Source organism: Anopheles funestus, chromosome 2RL (assembly GCF_943734845.2).
Source record: "Anopheles funestus chromosome 2RL, idAnoFuneDA-416_04, whole genome shotgun sequence".
In the NCBI taxonomy this organism is placed as follows: Eukaryota; Metazoa; Arthropoda; class Insecta; order Diptera; family Culicidae; genus Anopheles; species Anopheles funestus.
Window position 1 is genome coordinate 3177330 of NC_064598.1, and position 20438 is coordinate 3197767.

A 20438-nucleotide genomic window follows, 5' to 3' on the forward strand; every position below is an offset into this window, starting at 1 on the left:
TAATAAAGCTGCGTTATAAATCAATAATAAATACCTGAAATTAAATTCTTTTATCTACGATTCAGGTTTTTAGATTGTTCAATTCCCAATAACTTAGAAAACAATTTTTATTTAATGTGTCGGTAGTCTATGTACAAATTTAAATTTATTTTGTGCAGTTTCGAAATATTTCAACACGTGTTTGAAATATTTCATTTTCAAAATACCTTCGCTATTGACCGCTAGAGTCCGCTAGATAATATTTCTACAGAACTGAATAAAACCATTCAAATAAAAAATCGTATTATTAAAGTATTATTGTGTCATCCTTCTTAATACCAGTAATTGTAATCTATTTTCTAAAATTATTGACGTTTATTGGTCTAACTATGTTCAAGACAAACGAATGCACCTCCTCAACAATCTTTACTTTGGCCAATGTGTGTTATCGAATGTCGTTGGTAATCTTCCATCTTCCGTTTTAAATCATGTCTTGCTGATATTGCCCATTACTCATTTAACAACACTCCCGTTTTGATCCCACTACGCTTCAAAAACAATTCGCTAGCGTTCTTATTTCCACAGCTTTATCCAGCCAATAACGTTCAAGTAACTCACATTACATCCTGCTCTACCAACCGACATTTGTTTTTGTTCTCCTGTATATCTAACCGTCTGCAGTAAGCGTCATTTTATTGTTTTATTCTACTAACTAGCTAACTGAACAATGTTCTGCAGTGATGTAAAGTATTTATCTGTTTCGTGGAGCGTTTTTCCATTTCATTTTTCATTCCTCTGTGAATTCTCACACATTTTCCGTGGGCTGTCTGTTGCAGATAAAACGGAAACTGATTGACCCTGATTGCCCTGATCTCGTACACACTCCAAGGAAGACATTTGACTTTTAGTTCTGTATTATCCGTTTTGTTTAAACTCACGATCCTATTAATTGAGATTGTTATCATGTGCAAGCTCGCAATCTACTCAAAGCCATCTATCGTAAACTATCGTTTTGAGAAAAAAAGGACATGAGACTTTTCACTCGAAACAGTCTGTCTAATCGCGTTTTTCGTTTTGCTTTATACAAATTAATCTTTTTTATTGCTTTTGAAGTTCTACTTCCCGGGATATTCGACTGTCTTGGTCTTGGAGAGAAATTTTAACTTATCTGTCTTTTTTTTCTAATCCCAAAAACTGAGTGCCTGGGTGACACTCCTCAGTGAACCTTTTCCAGTCCGATAAGTTTCTCGAAGAACATACAGTAGTTACGATCGTTGTTGTAGTAGAAAGGGTCCTCCAAAATGTCCCGGGCGTGGCTCAGTGTTGCAGCTGCCAGTTCGCCTACGGTCCACTTGCGATCCTTCAGCACTCGGCAGATTGTATCGAGCTAAATGTGTAATATAAGAGGTTAATTTACGAATAGTTATAGAATCGCCCAACACTTCTTGCATACTTTTGAAAGTTTCTCGTTTCCCGCAGTATAATAGCTGAGATATGGCAGACCAGCTACACTAGCTGCCATCCACTGAATGACCATCTTGAGCTGGACGTCTCCACGCCGGCTACTCCCACAGCCCCAGTTACCGGTAGCAACGGGTCGTAAATTTACGTTTAACGTTCTCTTTTGAGCAAGTTGCGATATCTATTGAAACGAAACCGGAAAGAAACAGTACAAACAAGATTAGCAAGCACGATTTTCTGTACGATGTGTTAATGTGCCACCAGAAGCACACCCAACGAAGACACAGATATCGCAGAAACAAATAGAAAGTGAAGAGAAAGATAGCACATGGAGAGATACTAAGTTAGCACAGTATGGAAAAGTATTACCTCTTAGGCAGCGTACAGCTCGCACAAAGCTAGTTTCAAACCTAGCATAGATTACTTGAGAACCTTTCGCATGCATTAGATTAAGAAAGTACACACACACACATACAACCAACACGTACACGACGCTACAGCGTAACACTCTCATAGCTACCTTCAGCACCACATCATCACACTTGATATCCTGCGTGTAGGACACGGCCCAGTTCGGTTTGTACTGTAGCAACTTCGCCTTCAGTGACGATTGCCGTTCGAGCTTTGGCTGCAGGACCTTCACCGGTGCGGTCGTCGCCAGTTCCGTCACCGAGCAGCCCGAACCACTCTGGGTCGAGCGCAGCTTGTGCAGCAGCTTCCGGTGATCGGTGCGCGTGAGCTGAATGTTGGGACACTTGAATAGCTTTGCCGGTTCCAGTGCAAGATAGTCGTGACGCTGCGATCACCCAACCAATCATTCGATCTCGATCGATGGGATGATCCAACGTGGACAAATGTAATATGATCGTGTTTTTTTTTTTGTTGTTGTCATATTATAGGGATCGTATGTCATGGGAGCAGGATTCCATTAGGGAGGAAGGCAGGTGTAGGGTAATGCAACGCAAAACACAAACACAACGCATTCATAAGCATTTATGATCGCAATTAAGGGTTTGGATGAGAAAAAAGAACGATCCCATCAGAATATCGGGACCAAGCAGGAGCATGACAGTAGGGAAAAAGGAAAACGAGAGAATGAGAAAACAAAAATAAACAAAAAACAATAAAACGGAAAGAGAAAAAAAGATATAGATAATTGTTGAAATGTATGGTGAAGAACTGAAGAATTGTGATGTAGGAAAAATAACTCTCTTTAAGGTTCAAACTGAATGGGAAAACAAAATTCAACCACAACCACGGCATTCCAGAAGATGTATGTACAGGGTTGGGAAAAATTACCCTTTCTCAGGATCTACATTTTTCAATCATCAGTTTCTGCTAATGCCTCAACTAAGCCTTACGCACTAAACTACCAACTCACTACAAAGCGCTTCAAATCATCAATCATATAGAATAAAGAAACTCGCTTCAAACTCTATCAAGCTCTACCAGATCCTCGCTAAATAAAGGCTTTACTCTATCTGGGCAAATCCAAGTTTGCCCCCCCACCAGGGGGTTTGTCGCTCAAACCAACTTACCAGCTGTGCCGCCAGTTTGTGTTTATGCTTTGCCAGTTCCAGCGAAAGCGATCGTACATGGAGCAGTATCTTTTCCTTCTGACCGAGCGATCCTCGACCACCGCTACCGGAAGCGTTACGTGATCCAGTGGAGTTGGCAACGGAACCGTTCCCACTCGACAGGCACTCCTCGGTAAATGGAATTCCGACAAAGCTTTCGCTCAGTGTACGCTTGAGCAGGGAGTTGGCAAACTTTAGTACGGCTTCGTCCCGGGCATCCAACTTTTTTGGCTTGTCGGTGCTTATCGGTTCTTCGAGCCATCTGAAACATTAACAAAATTCGTCAGTGTCAAACAAGAAATGCTCAGTAGCTCGTGTCAAGATGATACGCACTTGGCAAACTTCTCGTATACCTCCTCCAGTTCAGACCCCAGATCCGAGTCGAAACTGTACTTGGACGACTCGTTCGTACCCTTCCGTTCTAGCGTTCCGTTCTGTTGTGGTCCTCTTGCTGTTGTCTTTTCTTGCTGCTGCTCTTTCCACTCCATTTCATCGTAGTTGCTATCAATTGAACCGTCCAACACAAAGCCACACGATCCTCCACGTCGCACACGGATATCTTGATCGCGGATTTGTGATCCTGCCACACTGATCCCGACCGCATAGCTGCTATCTTCAGTACTTCCCGACATGCCGTTCGTTCGGTCCTGCTCCAGAGCAACTCGCAACTTCTGGGCGAACTCGTACCTTCGTTCGGGTGTGTCCAACTCCGAAGTGTACGGATGTGCCCGTAATCCATCCTCATCGTCCTCGTCGAAACTGTCCTTGGCGCTGTGGAATTCATCCTGACTCGAACCACAGCTTGAAAGACTGTCTGGACGTGTTAATCCCTGCTGTTGATAGCCATCAGGAATTCGTAACGGATGTCGGTTTACCGGTAAACATTCGCCCGACGATCCGAGTATGATGAACTTCCCTCGCCTATTTGAACCGGACCCAGAACATACCGATGGGGCGCTGGGTCGTTCCGGCGATAGCCACGAGCGCCGCTTGTTAATGTCCTTCTCCAGTTTATTCGAGTCGCTGCTGGAGCGCTTCGAGTTGGGTGTTGCCTGTCGAATGAAGATCGTCGTGTAGACATCCGGCGAACCTGGTGTCGATCCTTCCCGATCGCGCTCGCCGATGGGCGAGAGCCGACCCTTACTCGATACTGTTTCCAGCTGGTCCAACTTTAACCCAGGTCCGGCCCGTTTATCACCGGATGACTTGCCCGATGCGGCAGCACCCGACTCACCCAGCAACGCTGGGCAAGTTGTATTCTGGCGGAACGCCAACAGGCACTTGTTCAACTCCCGCAGTATATCATCCTCCTCGAACTGTTGCGATGGAAGCGCCCGATAGTTCTCAGCATCGATACAGCAAAGGCTCGTCGTTTTGGGTTCCGCGATTCGCTCCAACAGTGGACCTTTCTGTCGCGGGTCGACGATCCGTGCTACGTGATGTAAGTTTTCCACCTGCAGTGACTCATTGTCCTCGAGCGCTTCCACGTACAGCAGCACGGCGAGCAGTTCCGGAAAGGTACAAAACTGAATCGATTCCTGAGTATCTCCTGTCGAGAGTACATCACCACCGAGTCGCGCACTAGCGAACACTGTTTGGAGGGTTTCTGGATCTGCCTTATCCAGTTTGCCCTCGTGTCGTATCTCGACGTCGCACAGAGGTAACTCACACTCCAACCAGTCTTCGATCGTAAGCCACTGCTTCCCGGTCATCACCTTGCGCGATATCCGAAGGTTGCCCTCGAGTGCCGTCCCGCTTCGTTCTAGCCAATCGAAGTAGTACAGGAAGCTGCGAAACTTTGCCCTCTGTACAGCATTACTGTCGATATTGCGAGATCCCACGGAGTATTGAAAAAGAAAGCAAAAACAAACCGAACGATTAGTCCCGCATACGATCACACCACGTACGGTGGCAACACTGGTGGATCAACCTACTCTACTAAACCTCTAAAAAAGTGTGTAAAGTTAAAGTCTTGTAACGTGGGGTGTGTTTTTTCAGTACGTTTTGGAAATGTCGAAAAGAACGCATTGGCAAGCAGGGACGCGACTAGCCGGTAGCTCAGCTCGTAACTGTCCGCTTGCTGCTGCAGGCTAAAGCTGAGACCGCGCGGTGGTCGATGGTGCTTGAGGTTGCGGGCATGCCGTGCGAGTGCCTTTATCGTATGTCCGAGGAAGTGATCGCGTTCGGTTGCGTCCATCGTACGCTCGACAAAATGCCGCAACCCATCAAACACTGACGTATCCTTTCCATCCTCATCCGGATCCAGGCTGACACTGTAATCGGTACAAAAACGTAGAATGTGTTAGTATCTTCCGGACAAGGGAATGTGCCTCACACTACTCACTTGCACAGTTCATGGAGCTTCTGCATCACGTCTAATACGACGTCTAAAGAGCTGGATTCTTCAATCTGTGATAATTTCTTTTGCACGTTCGACCACCAGGGAAGATCACACGGAAGCATAACGAGCGCCATGTTGGCATCGATTATTCCGGACGCTTAATACCGGGTAATGCCGTAAAACAGAACCCAGGACTCGTCCCCGGATTGTTGTTGAGGATGACTATGACGGGTGATTGTAGCTGTGATTAAAGTTGCGCGGAAGCCCGGATAGTTTCGGTGGCCGTTTCCCACACAGAAAAGTTTCACCCAATTATCGCGTTTTCCATCTCCATCACGTTTTTGTTTTCTTTCGAAGTTATATTTCGTTGTTCTTACACAACGTGTTTGTTTCTTCGTGTCTTATAAGGTCTGAAATGGTACAGGAATACATTAAGAAAAATCAATTTAATAAAACTATTCACCACAATTGTTTGAATGTCATAATGTTCTAATTGTTCGTATCTATACATTCGCCCAAACTTACACCGTAAAATGATACATACGATTCAACAAGTTGCTACAACAAACACCCTTCTCGACCAAAAGCCGCTAAAAAGCGACTGAGCGAAGTGAAAACAAATCCATCTAGCTTCTCATCAGCGCTTCAGGGTTGTGAGGTGTTTCATCGTGAAACCTAATTTTATCCCAGAAAACCTCAAAATCTGCCCGTACTGCGCGAACCACTTATCACTGTCGTGGCTGCATCCTGCACAAAACATTCACCAGGGCACACACCGCTATATTTAAAATATTTTCCCCTGCAGTAAACCCAGATTCTCACATTCTCATGCTTGGTGTACACGCCTGTGTGTACGTGTGAGTACGCTTAGACGGGGGGTTTACATTGCTTCTGCTACTATTAGTGTTGCACGACCGGCACCGGCCGGTTCTATCGACAATCTAATCAAATTTACGCTCCGCCAGACACCTCGTGACGCCTTCACACCGTACACGGCGTCGGGCAGGAATCACGGCCCGGGGGTCCCCAACCATATGTCAACGGTACCAACCACCATCTCCATATTGGCGTCGAAAGCGACTGCTAATGAAGTAATTCCTTACCCGTTGCACGCGTGCCCGCACTCGAAGGAAAATGTAAACATCCCCTTTACGGTGGCGCCTACTCCCTTCGCTTATTTGGGGAGCGGGGTTGGAAAAGCAAAAAAAAAAGAACCTTACGCGCTAATGGAAAGCTGACAACCAAACAACGCGAACCAGCGGAAACAACAGCCCACCAACACAAGACAGCAGGAACAGCGCCGGGGCCACTATCGCGTCCCATCGCGTCAGCGTGACAGTTGGAAAAAACGGCAAACACCACTCGCCGTCTCTGTTCCACTGTGTGGCAAGATTTTCCACTTCCCAGCAACACCATCGTCGTTCGTTGCTTGACGTCATCGTCCCTGATGGTGTAAATGCAACACTGTTTACACATTCGTCGATCGTTGAGGAAGGTTTGGCCGATCGTTGGAAGCGTTCGTATTTCGCATTCAAGACACAGTTAAATGTATTATTATTATGATTATTATATTTCCATGCGCTTCACTGCTGTAAGAAGCAAATATATAATGGCAAATAGGATAAGCTTTACTACCTCAAAAACTTTAATGATTTTGTTTTTATTTCCATTAGAAGGGCTTATTATTTTTTATACAAGATTTTGCTAACGATAAATCTCTTGTGCAGTGAAATTAGAAACGAACAAATTACAATCCCATGGCGATTTGGCACAGTAGGTACAGTAGCGTGTTCATTTTTGCAATTTTCCCAGCTGTCATATGGTGCCGAGATCGCTTTATTTTAAGCAAAACCTCTTCAATCTTCAAACGCAACGCAACGTGGCATAAAGCTGACGTCCTCCCGTCCATCCAATGATTAATGTTTTCCCACTACTTTACTCTACGAGCGAACCGATCGACAACTGAGAGCGAAAACGCCGTAGGTAATGAATCGTAACGTAGGGCGAATTGAAGTGTCCACAGCTGTAAAGGGGCCGACGACTGCCAGTGTGCACTAATGTGTGGAGAGAAGCATTTTTTGTATGCAACCAATCTAATCATTGCATTAAGGTAGATTAAAATGTAGAAGCTAGTTTAACATTTTCATAAAACCCATTTTAATACAACTAAGCGATAAAATAACTAACGAGTATAATAAACAACAAATCAACATTTCAAACTATTAATAATAACAAAAAAGAAATATAACAAAATAAATATCAATATGATCACGTAAATAAACAAAAACATTCGGTAATGGAGACGCCTGGTATTTCTTGTGCTTGATAAATTCAATATGATGATTCACGCCACTCCCTTGCGTTTGAAATCATTTGCAACCACTCTGGTCTATTTATTTGATTTTGCCATTTTTGCCATTTACTTTATGATAAATTGCTTTCGAAACATTACACACGAATGCGAACGCTTGCCAAAAGTGCACGCTTCTGTCTCGAACCAGACAGACAGTGCAGATTTTTATTGTTAATTTGACATTTAACTTTGCAATTTGTTTGTTGTTTTCAACACACACAAAAACAATGCTCATCCTTCCCTTCCATCGTTGATCCACCACACACTCTTAACCTCGTGCTTACCAAGATTCATTTTTCAGTGCTCAAACCCGACGTTCGTTTTGCTCGACCAAGCTTTGCGTGTGGCCCGAGTCGGAAACATTTATTTTTATTGAATGGTAGTTTATGTTGTTCCCGCAACCTTTGCCATTAATCTTCCGAAACGGGTTTCCCATGCTTGCAACCATTTGCACTGGTATGTCCCGGTATGTCCTTTCGGTTCGTTCGTTCTAGCATGCGATGGAGGCGCCCGGTCCCCAACTGGTAGCTTGCGCGGAAACGCGTGACTGCGTGATTGTTCGACAAGAGCGCACGCACACTCGATCGATAGCATTAAAATCACGGCACTTTGATAGTGCGGGCAGGGACCCGAAGCATGATTTGCTAACATGCTGCCTAACGCGAAAAAAGAACTAGATGCAACACACTGCACAACACAACAAACCATTTGGCATTGGCGGCGATGAAGCTGTCCAGCCTTCCGCTTGATGATAGCAGGAACGAGCTAAGGGCACTTTTAACGCCAACAACGACGGCTGCATTAACATGGTACCGTCATCTATACGGGCTCATGTTTTGTTGTGATCATGTTGCTGACCTATTCCTGTCGAAACGGTGCCGGGATGTATGTCATAGGGCAGTTTATCTTCCTTTTTTTTATTTCAATAGCGTTGAGCACCCTCAATACGACGGAATAAGCGAGTGAGTGAGTCGATCGATAATCACGCCAGATAAACCTTTCAAGGACGATCACGAGGAATAACGATATGCTCTTTAGTTCGCCTTAGCAATTACGTAGTTGGTGTTGCAAAAATTGGAGAGTTAATTTTATACACCCGAGGTGTATACACCTTGAACGAGATTAATATTACGCTTCTTCCCTTTATTTTCACTATGGAGAAAAACCCCATATCAAACAGTTTTAACAAAAAGCAACCTCATCAAAGAACAGCTCTATCAGTACTACCATAGCACCACCGGTTCGTGGTGTGGATAGCATACAAATGGCGATGAAAAAAATTCTAACCACCTAAACACACCCTACCAAACCGGCCAAGAGGTCAGAAGAAATGTTCTCACCCACAACAGTAGCTACACGGTGGCTTCTATCTCCCGTGGTAACGTGGTTTCCGGCACGAAGCGTGATAGTTAGTCATTTAACCGTCCGAAAAAGATTGAACCCAGCTCGTTACCTTGCCTGGTGCACTTGAAACCAGTGCCGGAAGAGATACGGTTTCTCTCGTGCTGGAAAGATACCAAACCCAAGCTACGTTTTTTGTTCGACGCTACACGTTCTGAACGAATAGCATCCGCCAAAAAGAAAAAACAAAAAACCAAAACCAGAACAAAAACAAAACAAAATCCCCTAACCTTCTACCCTGCGAGTAAAGTACTTTGGTGCTTTTCGCCATCTACACACAGAACGAGCGAACTTAATTTTTCCCATTGTTTTGTTTTTTTATTATGTTCGGTAGAAAACTTTTCCACACCGGACAACACAAGGCAATCACTCGAAAAGTTAAAATGCGCCGAAAAACAACACTGTCTTTGGTACGGTATCATAACGTGCCGGCTTCTTTTGATATGCTTCTTGCCACGTTTTCACGCGTGCAAATTGGTGCACGTAGTGATAGGTTTTGTATGAAAATTTTATGTATTTACTCGTCTCAGGACGTCTGGATTAGTGATGGGTAAATCTTAAATTTTCCTGGAGTTGGAATAATCCAATTCCGAGACATTCCGGAATAATAACATTCGGAGTAATAACTCCGGAGTAAGCTTCGGAGTTACTCCAGAGTAACTCCGGAATTTACTGGAGTAACTCTGGAGTTACTCTAGAGTTACTAGTAAGCTTCGGAGTTACTCCAGAGTAACTGCGGAATTTATTGGAGTAACTCTGGAGTTACTCTGGAGTTACTCCGGAGTTTACTCCGGAATTAACTCCGGAGTTACTCCGGAGTTAAATCCGCATTAATCCGGAGTAATTACTTCGAAGTAACTCCGGAGTTTACTCCGAAATTATTACTCCGGATTTACTCCGCAGTTAAATCCGGATTATTTCGGAGTAATTACTTCGGAGTTTACTCCGGTTTTTTTACTTCGGAGTCGGATTGGATTCATGAATCCACTCCGGAGTTCCCATCACTAGTCTGGATGTGCGTGCGTCTTTCCACTGTCGATTGACTAGCTAGGACAAACTAGCTTGAACCCTTATCAAAGTCAAGTTGCTTTGCCTGATACGAGTGAAATCGTTTCTTTGCTCTTCCCTCCACTCCTATCGCCCTCTACCCTCTCTCTTCTCCCACCTTTCTTCTCCAAATATTCACTGGATGCTGCCCACTTCCGGTCGGTTAGCCCTGACTTTCACACCACCAAGGTAGAATATTTGCCCTCGCATGACGTCAAAAACACCCTCTCCTATCCGCGACTATCGATCGATCGACGCGGTTTTCAAAAGTGGAAAATGATGTTACCGAGTGAGTGGATGCAAAAATAAAGAGGAAAAGAAAAAAAACAAACAATTAACATACGGCAAATATTGGCTCAACTTTCTGCTTGACTAAATTTCTTTTCCCGTTCTACGAACCTCAACTTTCGAAACATTCGCAAACGAAAACCTTCAACGGTTTGGTTGGGACAAAAGCTATTAGTTTGTGCTTCTGTTTTGCAGCTCACTTCCCAGATGCGAAACCGGAAGTGGGTGAGTGCCATCGCCTTTTCAAAGTACTTATGCTACCAGTTTGGTGTTTGCATAACTTCCGCTTCCCAGACAACGGCAGACGAATTACGATGAAATTACGCTGAACGTCTTGTTGATTGCAGCAAGCAAACTTAGCTGACGTCAACCGTTGACTGGAACTTCATTGTTAGCATCTTTTAAGCACCCGGGGGGAAGATTACATACTCCTTAACGGTATGCATGGAAACCGCTCAACTTCCGAGAAACAAATGCCATTGCAGCGTAATGACGAACGTGAAGGGTTTCAGGACTTCAAACTTGCGAACTCGTGAAGGTGACGCTTTGCCAACGCCAACAGTGAATAGAGTCGTCACGTCAGAAACGTTACATCTCTTGAGATGTTGTGTATATTTAGAGCATATTTATGTGATTTTAATGTATTAAAATTGATTTTATTTTTTAAAAGAAAATCAAATGAGGAAAATTTAAAAAAAAATCTCTCAGATTACGCCCTTTTACGTTGATTCAGAACAATTTTTACCATAAGTCTGATCATCAGCATCGAAAACACCTTCAACAATACGTTCCATCTATCTGTCCATTCTGGTTCCACAAAATTGCTTAGACACGCGCGTAATACAAAAAGAAATCTTTTTTCCCCTTAAACCAATCTAGAGTGGCAGATGTGATTCGTTCAAGCTCCGTCGAAGAAAGCTCAACGATTGCAGCAAAATGGTTAGCACAAAAAGGAAAGAGCTCAAAAGGATGAAAGAATCCTCGAGTAAAACGAGCTCAGTTACAGTTCCGTCCCACGCAATCAAGCTCCGTGTAAAGTGCGCCCAAGATAAGAATGGCAGCGAAAAGAACGCACGAAAATGGTTCCATTTTATTACTGCTATCCTCCAGTATCATCATGTCTACAAAAGCTTTTTGGCTTTTCCACTAAAGCGAATTTTCCGATGCGTTCCAAACGATTCAGTAACCGGCCATCCGGCTGCCTTTTCTGTACGTTCTAGTTGCCTTGCTGATGAATGAGTATTTTTCATTCTAACTTTCATGAACAATTTTTCTCTCTCTCCCTCACGAACCCGTCTCATTTTCTCATTTACGCTCTAACCACCAGCACCATCGGGTGTTGGGTGCGTTTTGTGGACGTGGTTGCTATTTTTAACGCCACCATCCGTTAAGATTACACCCTTCTAATGCTCTTGTTCTCAGTGGAAGCATATTTTTTTGCCATTTTCTTCTTTCTTTGCCGTTTTAGCGATCAGCGCCAAACAAGAAATCACCCACGAAACGAAGAAGTCCGACAGAGGCAGACAAATTTAAGGAATTTGGAGTTCAACTATTCCTTATCGTCAAATTCGCGACATCTATTGGATGGTTATATTAGATTCCGCTTTCGACCCCATCTTTAACTCTCTTTCTACGCAAGGATAACAAAAGGATAACCCACACACCAAAAGCACCTGACGGGTGTTCAGTGTTCAAGCACGCCTCTATCGAATGTGTCAACTTCCAGCACCATAAGGCGCCCTCAAATAACATCGATTGAGGAAACACCCAAGGGTGAAACACCCAAGCCAATAATAGTCTCAGAAGATGGGGGATTTGATGTCTTTTTTTTTGTGCATAATATTTCCATCACACGTTCTGGCAATATTGAACAAAAGCCTGGAAAAAAGACACCTGCCATCTACCTGGTCTAGCAGAGGTGGTTCTTAATTTTCTCAACATTCCTTCATTCTCGAGCGTTCAACCAGGAAGACAGGGCAGTGTATATTTGCCTAAGGTAAAAAATTTGTGTCCCATTAGTAAATATCTCATTTTTCATCTCTTCATCAAATGGTCGGTTGTGTTGTGTTTATGTGTGAAACGGTCGACTTGTGTGACGTTCCAGACACGATGGGAATTTTATTACGTCCCGTTTCTGGCGATGGTTCGCTACTGTTTATTGCTATTTTTGCACAACAACCGGACAAGGACAAACTCAATCACCTAATGGAAATGGGCAGAATATACTGTGGTCCATCGACTTTTCAACCCAGCAATGGCAGGCTGGTGCCAACTTTCGGAACAAAACAGCATTATGCGTGTTTGCTTTAAGAAGCTCGTCTCGTCCGACGATTTATTTCGCTTGACATTTATTTACTTTGCTGCCTTAATCAACAATGGTTGATTGTTGTTTTTCTTCATTTATCTAAGGCCTGGAGATGAAGATCGGGGAAAATATATTACACCGATTGATGGGCCAAGTTGCGTTTAATTATGCTAATCCTTAGCTCATCTTGATAATTGCCATAAATGGGTGCGATTTAATGTTTAATGATGAAGCCGTCGCCAAGGAAATGGCATTCCAATAATTAAAAAAACGTCGCCATTACCGCCGTGTAAAGACCATCATAAATGTCACAATATTGTACACCGCTTTATTGCATTCCACCGATTGCGGTTCTGCATGTGCAATTTGATATTAAAAGGCGGTTCGTACATATGGTTTGGCTATAAATCTTGTCAATTTTCGGCCATCTCTTGCGAGCTGTTACTCTTATTGTACGAATACGGCTAGTGTTCTGCAGCCCTTGTAGACAGCTTTTTTCTTCATTTCCCAATTCGGTGCAAAGAGTAATTTGGGATCGTAAATATCGTCTAACGCACATGGAACGGTTTAGCATTTAGAAAGACCGGTATTCGGTCGATCTTTCAACCAGTTCATCAGCATCTAACCGCCTTCGATTTATGTGGTTTCAGTTTCCGTAAAGCCACTAGCAACCACTCCCTAGCGGGACTCCCATTTTGTGTGGACAGATGAGCATTTGCTGCAATGGAGTAGGTTTTGCTAGAAGCAAATGGAAAAAGAAAAATAAAATCACACAAAACGAAAAAAGTCGGAGAGAAAGTACCGACACAACCCACACGAGCTGTCCCAACAGGGCGACGCATAAGACGAGTTTCCCACAGCTGCAAGCCCGAATAGCATCACGATGATGCATCACCATCATCATCATCCTCTCGCAAAACGACGGCACGAGAGGAAAAAGCACTGCACTGCGCTGCAACCGTTCCGCACCCGGGGAGGAGGAGGAGGAAGAGGAGGAAAAGGAGGAAAATGGAGACGCAAGACCCCCCGACAGCCTATGAACCAGGAAGTGGAAAATTCGCCGGCCGTTCACCCACACAAATGCGCACAAAACCGGTCGTCATTGGTGAACGTCATCATTTTGATTGCGCGCGATGCAATGCGAACGTGTGTGTTGGTGTGGTAGTGAATCGAGAGACGTTTTTTTGGGGCAGTGATTTTTCTACCACATTAACACCGGACGATAGTTCGCTAGGCTGCATTCTAAAATTGAAATGAGGAACAGCTTCGATGGCGGAGAATAAACCAAAATTTACGCTAGCAAAAACAGCGATTCGAAGCATTTCACTTACCAGCTCAACGTTTAGGGGGATAAATGTGTGTTAATAAATCCTTAAAATTTAAAATTATTTATTTAAAAATTGTTTTTCATCAGTAAAGTGGACCGGCTATAATTAATCAACATCATCTTGAACAGTGGAAAACCACGTGGCATACGGCTATACACGAGTTCTATTTCTCGAGTATGGATGAAATATGACCATTATCTCAGCCATGCTGCGTACCTTGTTGAGCGCCACAATGGTGTTGGCAGTAAACGGTCAACCGTCGTACCCACAGTCTGGCTTCTTCACGCTGATCGTAACTCTCAAGTACTCAAGTTACAGGATAGACTTTTCCACGTTGTTTTCGATTTTTCTCTTCACCATCAGCTGCCACCCGCTCAAACACTATTGGCAGCGAGTGCCGTTTAAAAATCAATTTTCTTCCTTCCTTCTGGACGTAGTCGAATTTCCACACAAGATTTCCATTGCCTGATTTATGCTTTCACTTTGGGCACAACGACCGGTAAACAACTAATCACACTTTTACACAGATAAATGCATTCGCATTCTTCAACAAAACACTTTACACTAAACCGTGGAAGAAGAAATGGGCGGAAAATTAAAAACACCAAGATTAATATTTAATTTCTGTAACACATTGCCAACATTAACGACAAATAAAAAAAAACACTGCTAACAACATATCCGGCAAGAAATATCGTAGAGCACAACTTCTCAATTTAGAACATTCACCAACGACCAACGACACCATATCATCGCATCCACCGAAAACTCTCGCTTTAGCACACCGGCGAGATTGTTGAATTCACTTCACAAAACGGGCAAAATTTGACAAAGAATGAAGAATTTAACATATTATTCATCTCTCGTTGCCTCCCGAACCATCGCAGCATCTTGTGACACTCGGGCGCGCCAATGCCATGCTGCCGGAATTAAATAGAACCCACCAAGTGTAGATAATAAAGCCGCCCGTCTTCAGCATCGAATTGCTCCCAAACACACAACCGGCACATGTATGTATGTAGATGCACACTTAAAGAGGAAAAGAAAGAAAAGGCTCACACGGCCAAGAACGGCTCAACTCGGCTAACCGGCGCGCACAGAGACAAGGAAAAATCAAAGTTTCCACCACCAGGCTTTCGAATGAGATCAGACGGCCACCGTATATCTTGTACGTTTTCTCATCTCACCCCGTTGGTTCGAAAACGTTCGACGACGACGGGTGAAAGAAGGAAGAAGCAAGAGGAAAGAGAAAGAAAAGGAAAACACACACAAACACACGCCCGCGAGCAAATGCCGGAAAAAGGCGTCGGAGATCAAAAATCCAAACCCGTACCGTACCGTGGTCGAGGTGTAACTGAGAAGGGAAAATGTTCGCCGGCATTTGCAAGACGTTCACCGCTAACGGATGATACTGCGCAGAAACCACAACAAAACAGGAGCACTTTTCCGTCCCACCGGCTACTGCCAGCCCTATAGAGGGACGAGAGAGATTTTCCCGACAAGCGTTACAGCACAAGCGTTACCGTCGTTACTATGGTTGCCAGGAGAGAGAGCGAGCGAACGCAATGTGATGTGATTTGGCGCGAGCATAAGACAGACGCCTGATGTCGGTGACGTCACAGAGGATGCGCACCCATACACGCAGAGGATGACGATTGTGCATCCGTTTTGCCATCGTGCACGTTCTATTTTTCACCAATGAAAGAGAAAAACAAACCACGAATAAACACACACAAACACACGAACATTTGGTTCTACTCGCTTCAAACGTTCGTGTATGCGTTTGAATGGAGTCGGACCATCCGATTTTTCCTAGAATGAAAATCTTCATATAATGAGCGAAATCGATGCGAATGAAAGTGAAAAGTGGAAATGTGCCGCTTGCCGCGGCACGAGAATTTTCCCTTCCGCCTTTACCATCCAGATCCGTTTTTCGCTCTGACGTCATCAGCCGGTTTTCCTGCTCGGGTACGTCGTAATTTTTCGCGCCCGTGGCTTTTTGGGGCGAAATGTTTCGCAGAGCTGCGAAGCGTATATTAACTTCTGTTTTGTTGATGTGTTCCCTTTTTTCCTCCCATTTTCCCTTTCGCCATGGTAACGACAATTTAACACCGTGCGTACTGCGTATTGTGGTGACGCCACACGCAGTTTTACTTTCATTTCGTGACGTTTGCTAGCGTTTGTTGGATGAAATTCTGGTTGTGAGTTTTTTTATTTTATGTTATTTTTAAAAAATATATATTTCAATGTCACATTTATTTTTAGCACATGGAAGCTTTCAGCGATACAGACCCAAGCTTTACATCTAGAAATAGTACGTTTAAGATGGGAATGGTCGCTATCTCTAATCTAACTAGGTCATCTAGTCTAGAAAGTTTGTTTCGTACGGAATGGATCCTTTTTGAATTAATATTCCATGTTGTGTTCTGCTTCTTTGGAGAATAGCTTTGGGTTGGATAATATTTGTTTAAATTTTGGGGACAATTTAAAGACCCTAAATTGTGGAGCTATAAATATCAGACTGTTTTCAAGGCTTAAACTATGCTCTTTTTAGGTGTTCGATCAAACTCAATAAATGTTATTTCGCCACTAAAAACAGATCTCAAGAAGTCAAATTTGATGTAGTCTACCCGGGGGTGAACAATTTCCACTCAACCACAAACCAGAATGGCAATTGGACATCGTTGGTGGTAGTCCCAATCGGTTGATTGGTTTTTCTCTCGAATGTAATGTTAGGAAATGGTAGAAAAACGATGATGCAAATAGAGCAAACAGAACCATTGTAAAGGTTTGGCTCGAAGCCAACCTTGATTGTAGCAATTGCCTTACTTACCCGCTTATCCGGTGCTTTTGAAGGACAAGCTATTTAAAGCGATGCACGGGATCGATGCCATTCTTCTAACATGATGACGTCGATATTCTGGTCAGAACAAGGAGGATTGAAGAAATAGAGAGACTGCCGAGTTCGACCAAACAGAAAGCATCCAGTGGGATAAATCGGTTCCATTGTAGTTGCATTATGCACTTTCTTTATTCACGATTTGCTAGCTCACCGGCAACAACCACTGCAGTGCCTATGTACGTTAAATTGAATTGCACCAGACTAGATGCATTTGGTGCAGTCGCTTATTGGTATGCGAAACCGATGCAATAAACCCTTCAAGAGACTCTGTTGCAAGTAGGGAATTGAAAAAAACATTGAATAGTTGAAGTAACTTTGAATATCTTGACTATGATCTTAATCATTAAAGTCTTGATGTTTGGATGTTTTCTTGACACCTAATATTCTTGAACTTAAATTATGAGGATTATATTTATCTGTTGCTTTTGTCATTGATATTGATAGGATTTCTTCGTCTTTTCTTATCTTTCTGGTAAATTATTCTGTTTGATCGCCATCCTTTATATACGACATCATCAGCAGTCTCGCGTTCAGTGCGTTGTAATTCTCCATTGCTGCACCATTGCAAGGTCTTCTGTTGCAGAGTCTCGTAACATGTGTGGAATTCTTTGTATTTTTGCTCACCACAGTTCCACAAACACCGACCCCGACAAGCAAGCATCTTGCAATGGAAGTTGCAGAATGTTTAGTGATCGTTTGGTAGTGATCTCCAGTGAGTCATTGCGTGAGTTAGCTTTTCGCCAGTCCGGCAAGCAACGCCATCGTGGTCCCGATCAAACCGGTGTGATCGTAAGCGAAAAGGAAAGATTCGTGTTGGTACAAGAGCGATTATCAGTAATTGGGGTGAAAACTGGACGACAGCCACTTACCTCCAGCAGCGGTACTACGCATCTCGTGGCCAATGGAGAGATTTATAACTACCCGCACATGGTGTCCTTGATTCGAAATGTCAACGGAAATGAATCTTACGAACCTCGCAGCGATTGTGACGTCCTGGTAGCGTTCTACGAATTGTTTGGTTCGGATAAATTGCTGCAAACTGTACGTGGGATGTTTGCCTTTGTGCTGTATAACTGTAGTACTCATCAACTCCTGATAGCACGTGACCCCGTCGGAATCGTACCGCTTTACTACGGGTGGGATGAAGCGGGAAGTCTTTGGGTCGCCAGTGAACTGAAGTGTCTTGTGGAGTGCTGTCGGGAAGTGGTTGTGTTTCCTCCCGGACATGCGTACTATGGACCCAGGGAGGACATCAATCCACAGTCTTATTTTACAGCCCATTGGATGACGGGAATTCCTACCGCCAGGACGGATCTGGAACAATTAAGACTTCAACTGGAAGCTGCTGTGGAGTCACATCTGCAGTGTGAAGTTCCGCTTGGTGCCTTACTTAGTGGAGGACTCGATTCTAGCCTGATTGCCTCTATTGCCACCAGAATTTTGCGAAGAACTACCGGAAATCCAAACTATCGTATGAAAACGTACAGCATTGGTCTTGTTGGAGGTGGTCCAGATTTACAGTACGCACGTACTGTAGCGCACCACATCGGGAGTGATCACACCGAGATCCATTATAGTATTCCTGAGGGTTTGGACCTTGTGCGGGATGCTGTGTATCATGCCGAAACGTACGACGTCACGACGATACGTTGCATCGTACCGGTAATGCTGTTGGCAAGGGCTATCCGTAGCGAAGGCATTCGGGTTGTGCTATCGGGAGAAGGTGCAGACGAACTGTTTGGTGGCTATCTTTATTTCCATCACGCACCTAGCGCTGCAGAATTCCATCGCGAAACAGTACGCCGGGTGTTTGGACTCCATGTGTCCGACTGTCTCAGAGCAAACAAGGGATGTGCTGCTTGGGGATTGGAGCTTCGAGTACCTTTTCTCGATACTGATTTCTTACAGCACGTTATGTCCATTCGGCCGGAAGATAGAGCACCCAGTTCGACGGAGATCAATGGTCACAATGGAGTAGAAAAGCGTATTCTTCGGCAAGCCTTTGCTGATGGTAACTATCTCCCCGATCAAGTGCTTTGGAGACAGAAGGAGCAATTTTCCGATGGGGTAGGATATGCCTGGATTGATTCCATCGCACAGTGGGCATCGGACCGTGTACGTGACGAGGAGTTTGAGATGGCAGCTGATCGATATCCGTTCAACACACCGACCACTAAGGAAGCGTTCTACTATCGGAAGCTGTTCGAGCAACTGTTCCCAGGGCCGTCCTTTGCCCGTACGGTACAACGATGGACACCGCGGACAGATTGGGGATGTCCAGAAGATCCATCGGGCCGGAAGCAAAACGTTCATCGAGATCATCTGACACGCACAGCGCAATAGATACTAAATAATGTAAATCGAAGCAATAATTCTTAGATTGCCATTTGCACATGTATAGGATTTCCCATTCAATATGTTCCATTCAACCTCAATTTGAATAATTTCCATAAGATGACATCCGTTTGCTACGTAACGCAAACGTAACGCTACGTAACTCAGGGCAATTCAAAATACAGCAATCAAATTAAACGTAATGAGGAATAAGAATAGTACGAGACTTGCTCGTTCTTATTGATAGACGATAAATGAGAAATCTTGGAATCAACTGATCTTCATGTAAAGTTAATCAGCCTTCTGAATAAGTGCCCAATGTTGTCTCTTGAGGATTGATTGCATCTTGAAAAAAGCTTTTCTCTGTTCAAACATTGTTGTGAAATGTTTGTCTTGGTTATTTTTAAACTTCCTCCATTAAAATGGTTTGATGAACGAAATACATACGCTTCCGATAAATGAATTGAAAAGAACATTGTGGGCAATTAAATCTTAACTCACACACTCCTTATAATTGACTATCAGCACATTTTCTATCGGGTTAGATATATGTTTATAGGTCTTATCAACCGATCATTCAGATAAAATTATGATCTTCACAGCTTCAGCAGGCTCTAATTGATAAACACTCAAAGGTCATACGATTAGTGTATTACATCAACCCTAAAGACATCAAACAATTAACACTTTACACCCTCCGGTTCGAAATCCTTACCCTTCGTCTTTACTTTCTAATCGTTTCTCTCACCAAATTACCCGTATGGTTTAATTAAAAAAGTACATGTTAAAACCATCGTCTCATCTATCAAATCAAACATCGGAAAAAATTCCCTTTCCTTCGCCACACCTCGTTCGGATGGGTTGGATATCCTCCCCACCGGCTTGGGTCACCTTTTGACCTGACCAGCCTGTTAACAAGACTATAAAACACTTGTCTTTGCCGGGAGCAGTTCTCTCCGGCCCGTCTGCTGATGGCCCAATTAGATCCCGTCCGGGAGCTAATTTGATTACAAATTTGTTAATTAAACTATCGCAACATTCACCCACTGTGTGCTACATTGTGCAGTTTGTAGCTCGGTTAAGTTGGGCGAAGGATTGGGTGAGGATCGCGCCAGCAGGGGT

At 43.8% G+C, this 20438-nt stretch overlaps 2 protein-coding genes across 7 annotated transcripts; one reads left to right on the forward strand and one right to left on the reverse strand.

Moving 5' to 3' along the window:
• Window positions 1–334: 334 nt before the first annotated feature.
• LOC125762569 (uncharacterized) lies at window positions 335–15597 on the reverse strand. Of its 6 annotated transcripts, none has more exons than XM_049424808.1 (9): window positions 15419–15597; window positions 14297–14644; window positions 5362–5768; window positions 4952–5290; window positions 3351–4835; window positions 2979–3279; window positions 1961–2236; window positions 1433–1621; window positions 335–1366 (listed from the first exon to the last, which is right to left on the reverse strand). In XM_049424808.1, the coding sequence occupies exons 3-9, from the start codon at window positions 5490–5492 to the stop codon at window positions 1196–1198; spliced, it is 2892 nt and encodes a 963-aa protein (XP_049280765.1). In that variant the 5' UTR covers window positions 5493–5768; window positions 14297–14644; window positions 15419–15597; the 3' UTR covers window positions 335–1195. The 6 variants fall into 6 exon arrangements, with proteins under 6 accessions (XP_049280765.1, XP_049280766.1, XP_049280764.1 ...); XM_049424809.1 differs by having other exon boundaries at window positions 15351–15426; XM_049424807.1 differs by lacking the exon at window positions 15419–15597 and adding an exon at window positions 15025–15412.
• Window positions 15598–17411: 1814 nt separating this feature from the next.
• LOC125762577 (asparagine synthetase B [glutamine-hydrolyzing]) lies at window positions 17412–19688 on the forward strand. The gene has a single exon (XM_049424846.1). The coding sequence runs from the start codon at window positions 17577–17579 to the stop codon at window positions 19323–19325; it is 1749 nt and encodes a 582-aa protein (XP_049280803.1). The 5' UTR covers window positions 17412–17576; the 3' UTR covers window positions 19326–19688.
• Window positions 19689–20438: the final 750 nt, after the last annotated feature.

Coding starts and splice junctions, on each gene's coding strand:
- LOC125762569 (XM_049424808.1), bottom strand. CDS start 5,492: ATGGCGCTCGTTATGCTTCCGTGTGATCTTCCCTGGTGGTCGAACGTG. Junction 3,280..3,350: donor GTATACGAGAAGTTTGCCAA/GTGCGTATCATC, acceptor TTAATGTTTCAG/ATGGCTCGAAGAACCGATAA. Junction 2,237..2,978: donor ACAAACTGGCGGCACAGCTG/GTAAGTTGGTTT, acceptor GGGTGATCGCAG/CGTCACGACTATCTTGCACT.
- LOC125762577 (XM_049424846.1), top strand. CDS start 17,577: ATGTGTGGAATTCTTTGTATTTTTGCTCACCACAGTTCCACAAACACC.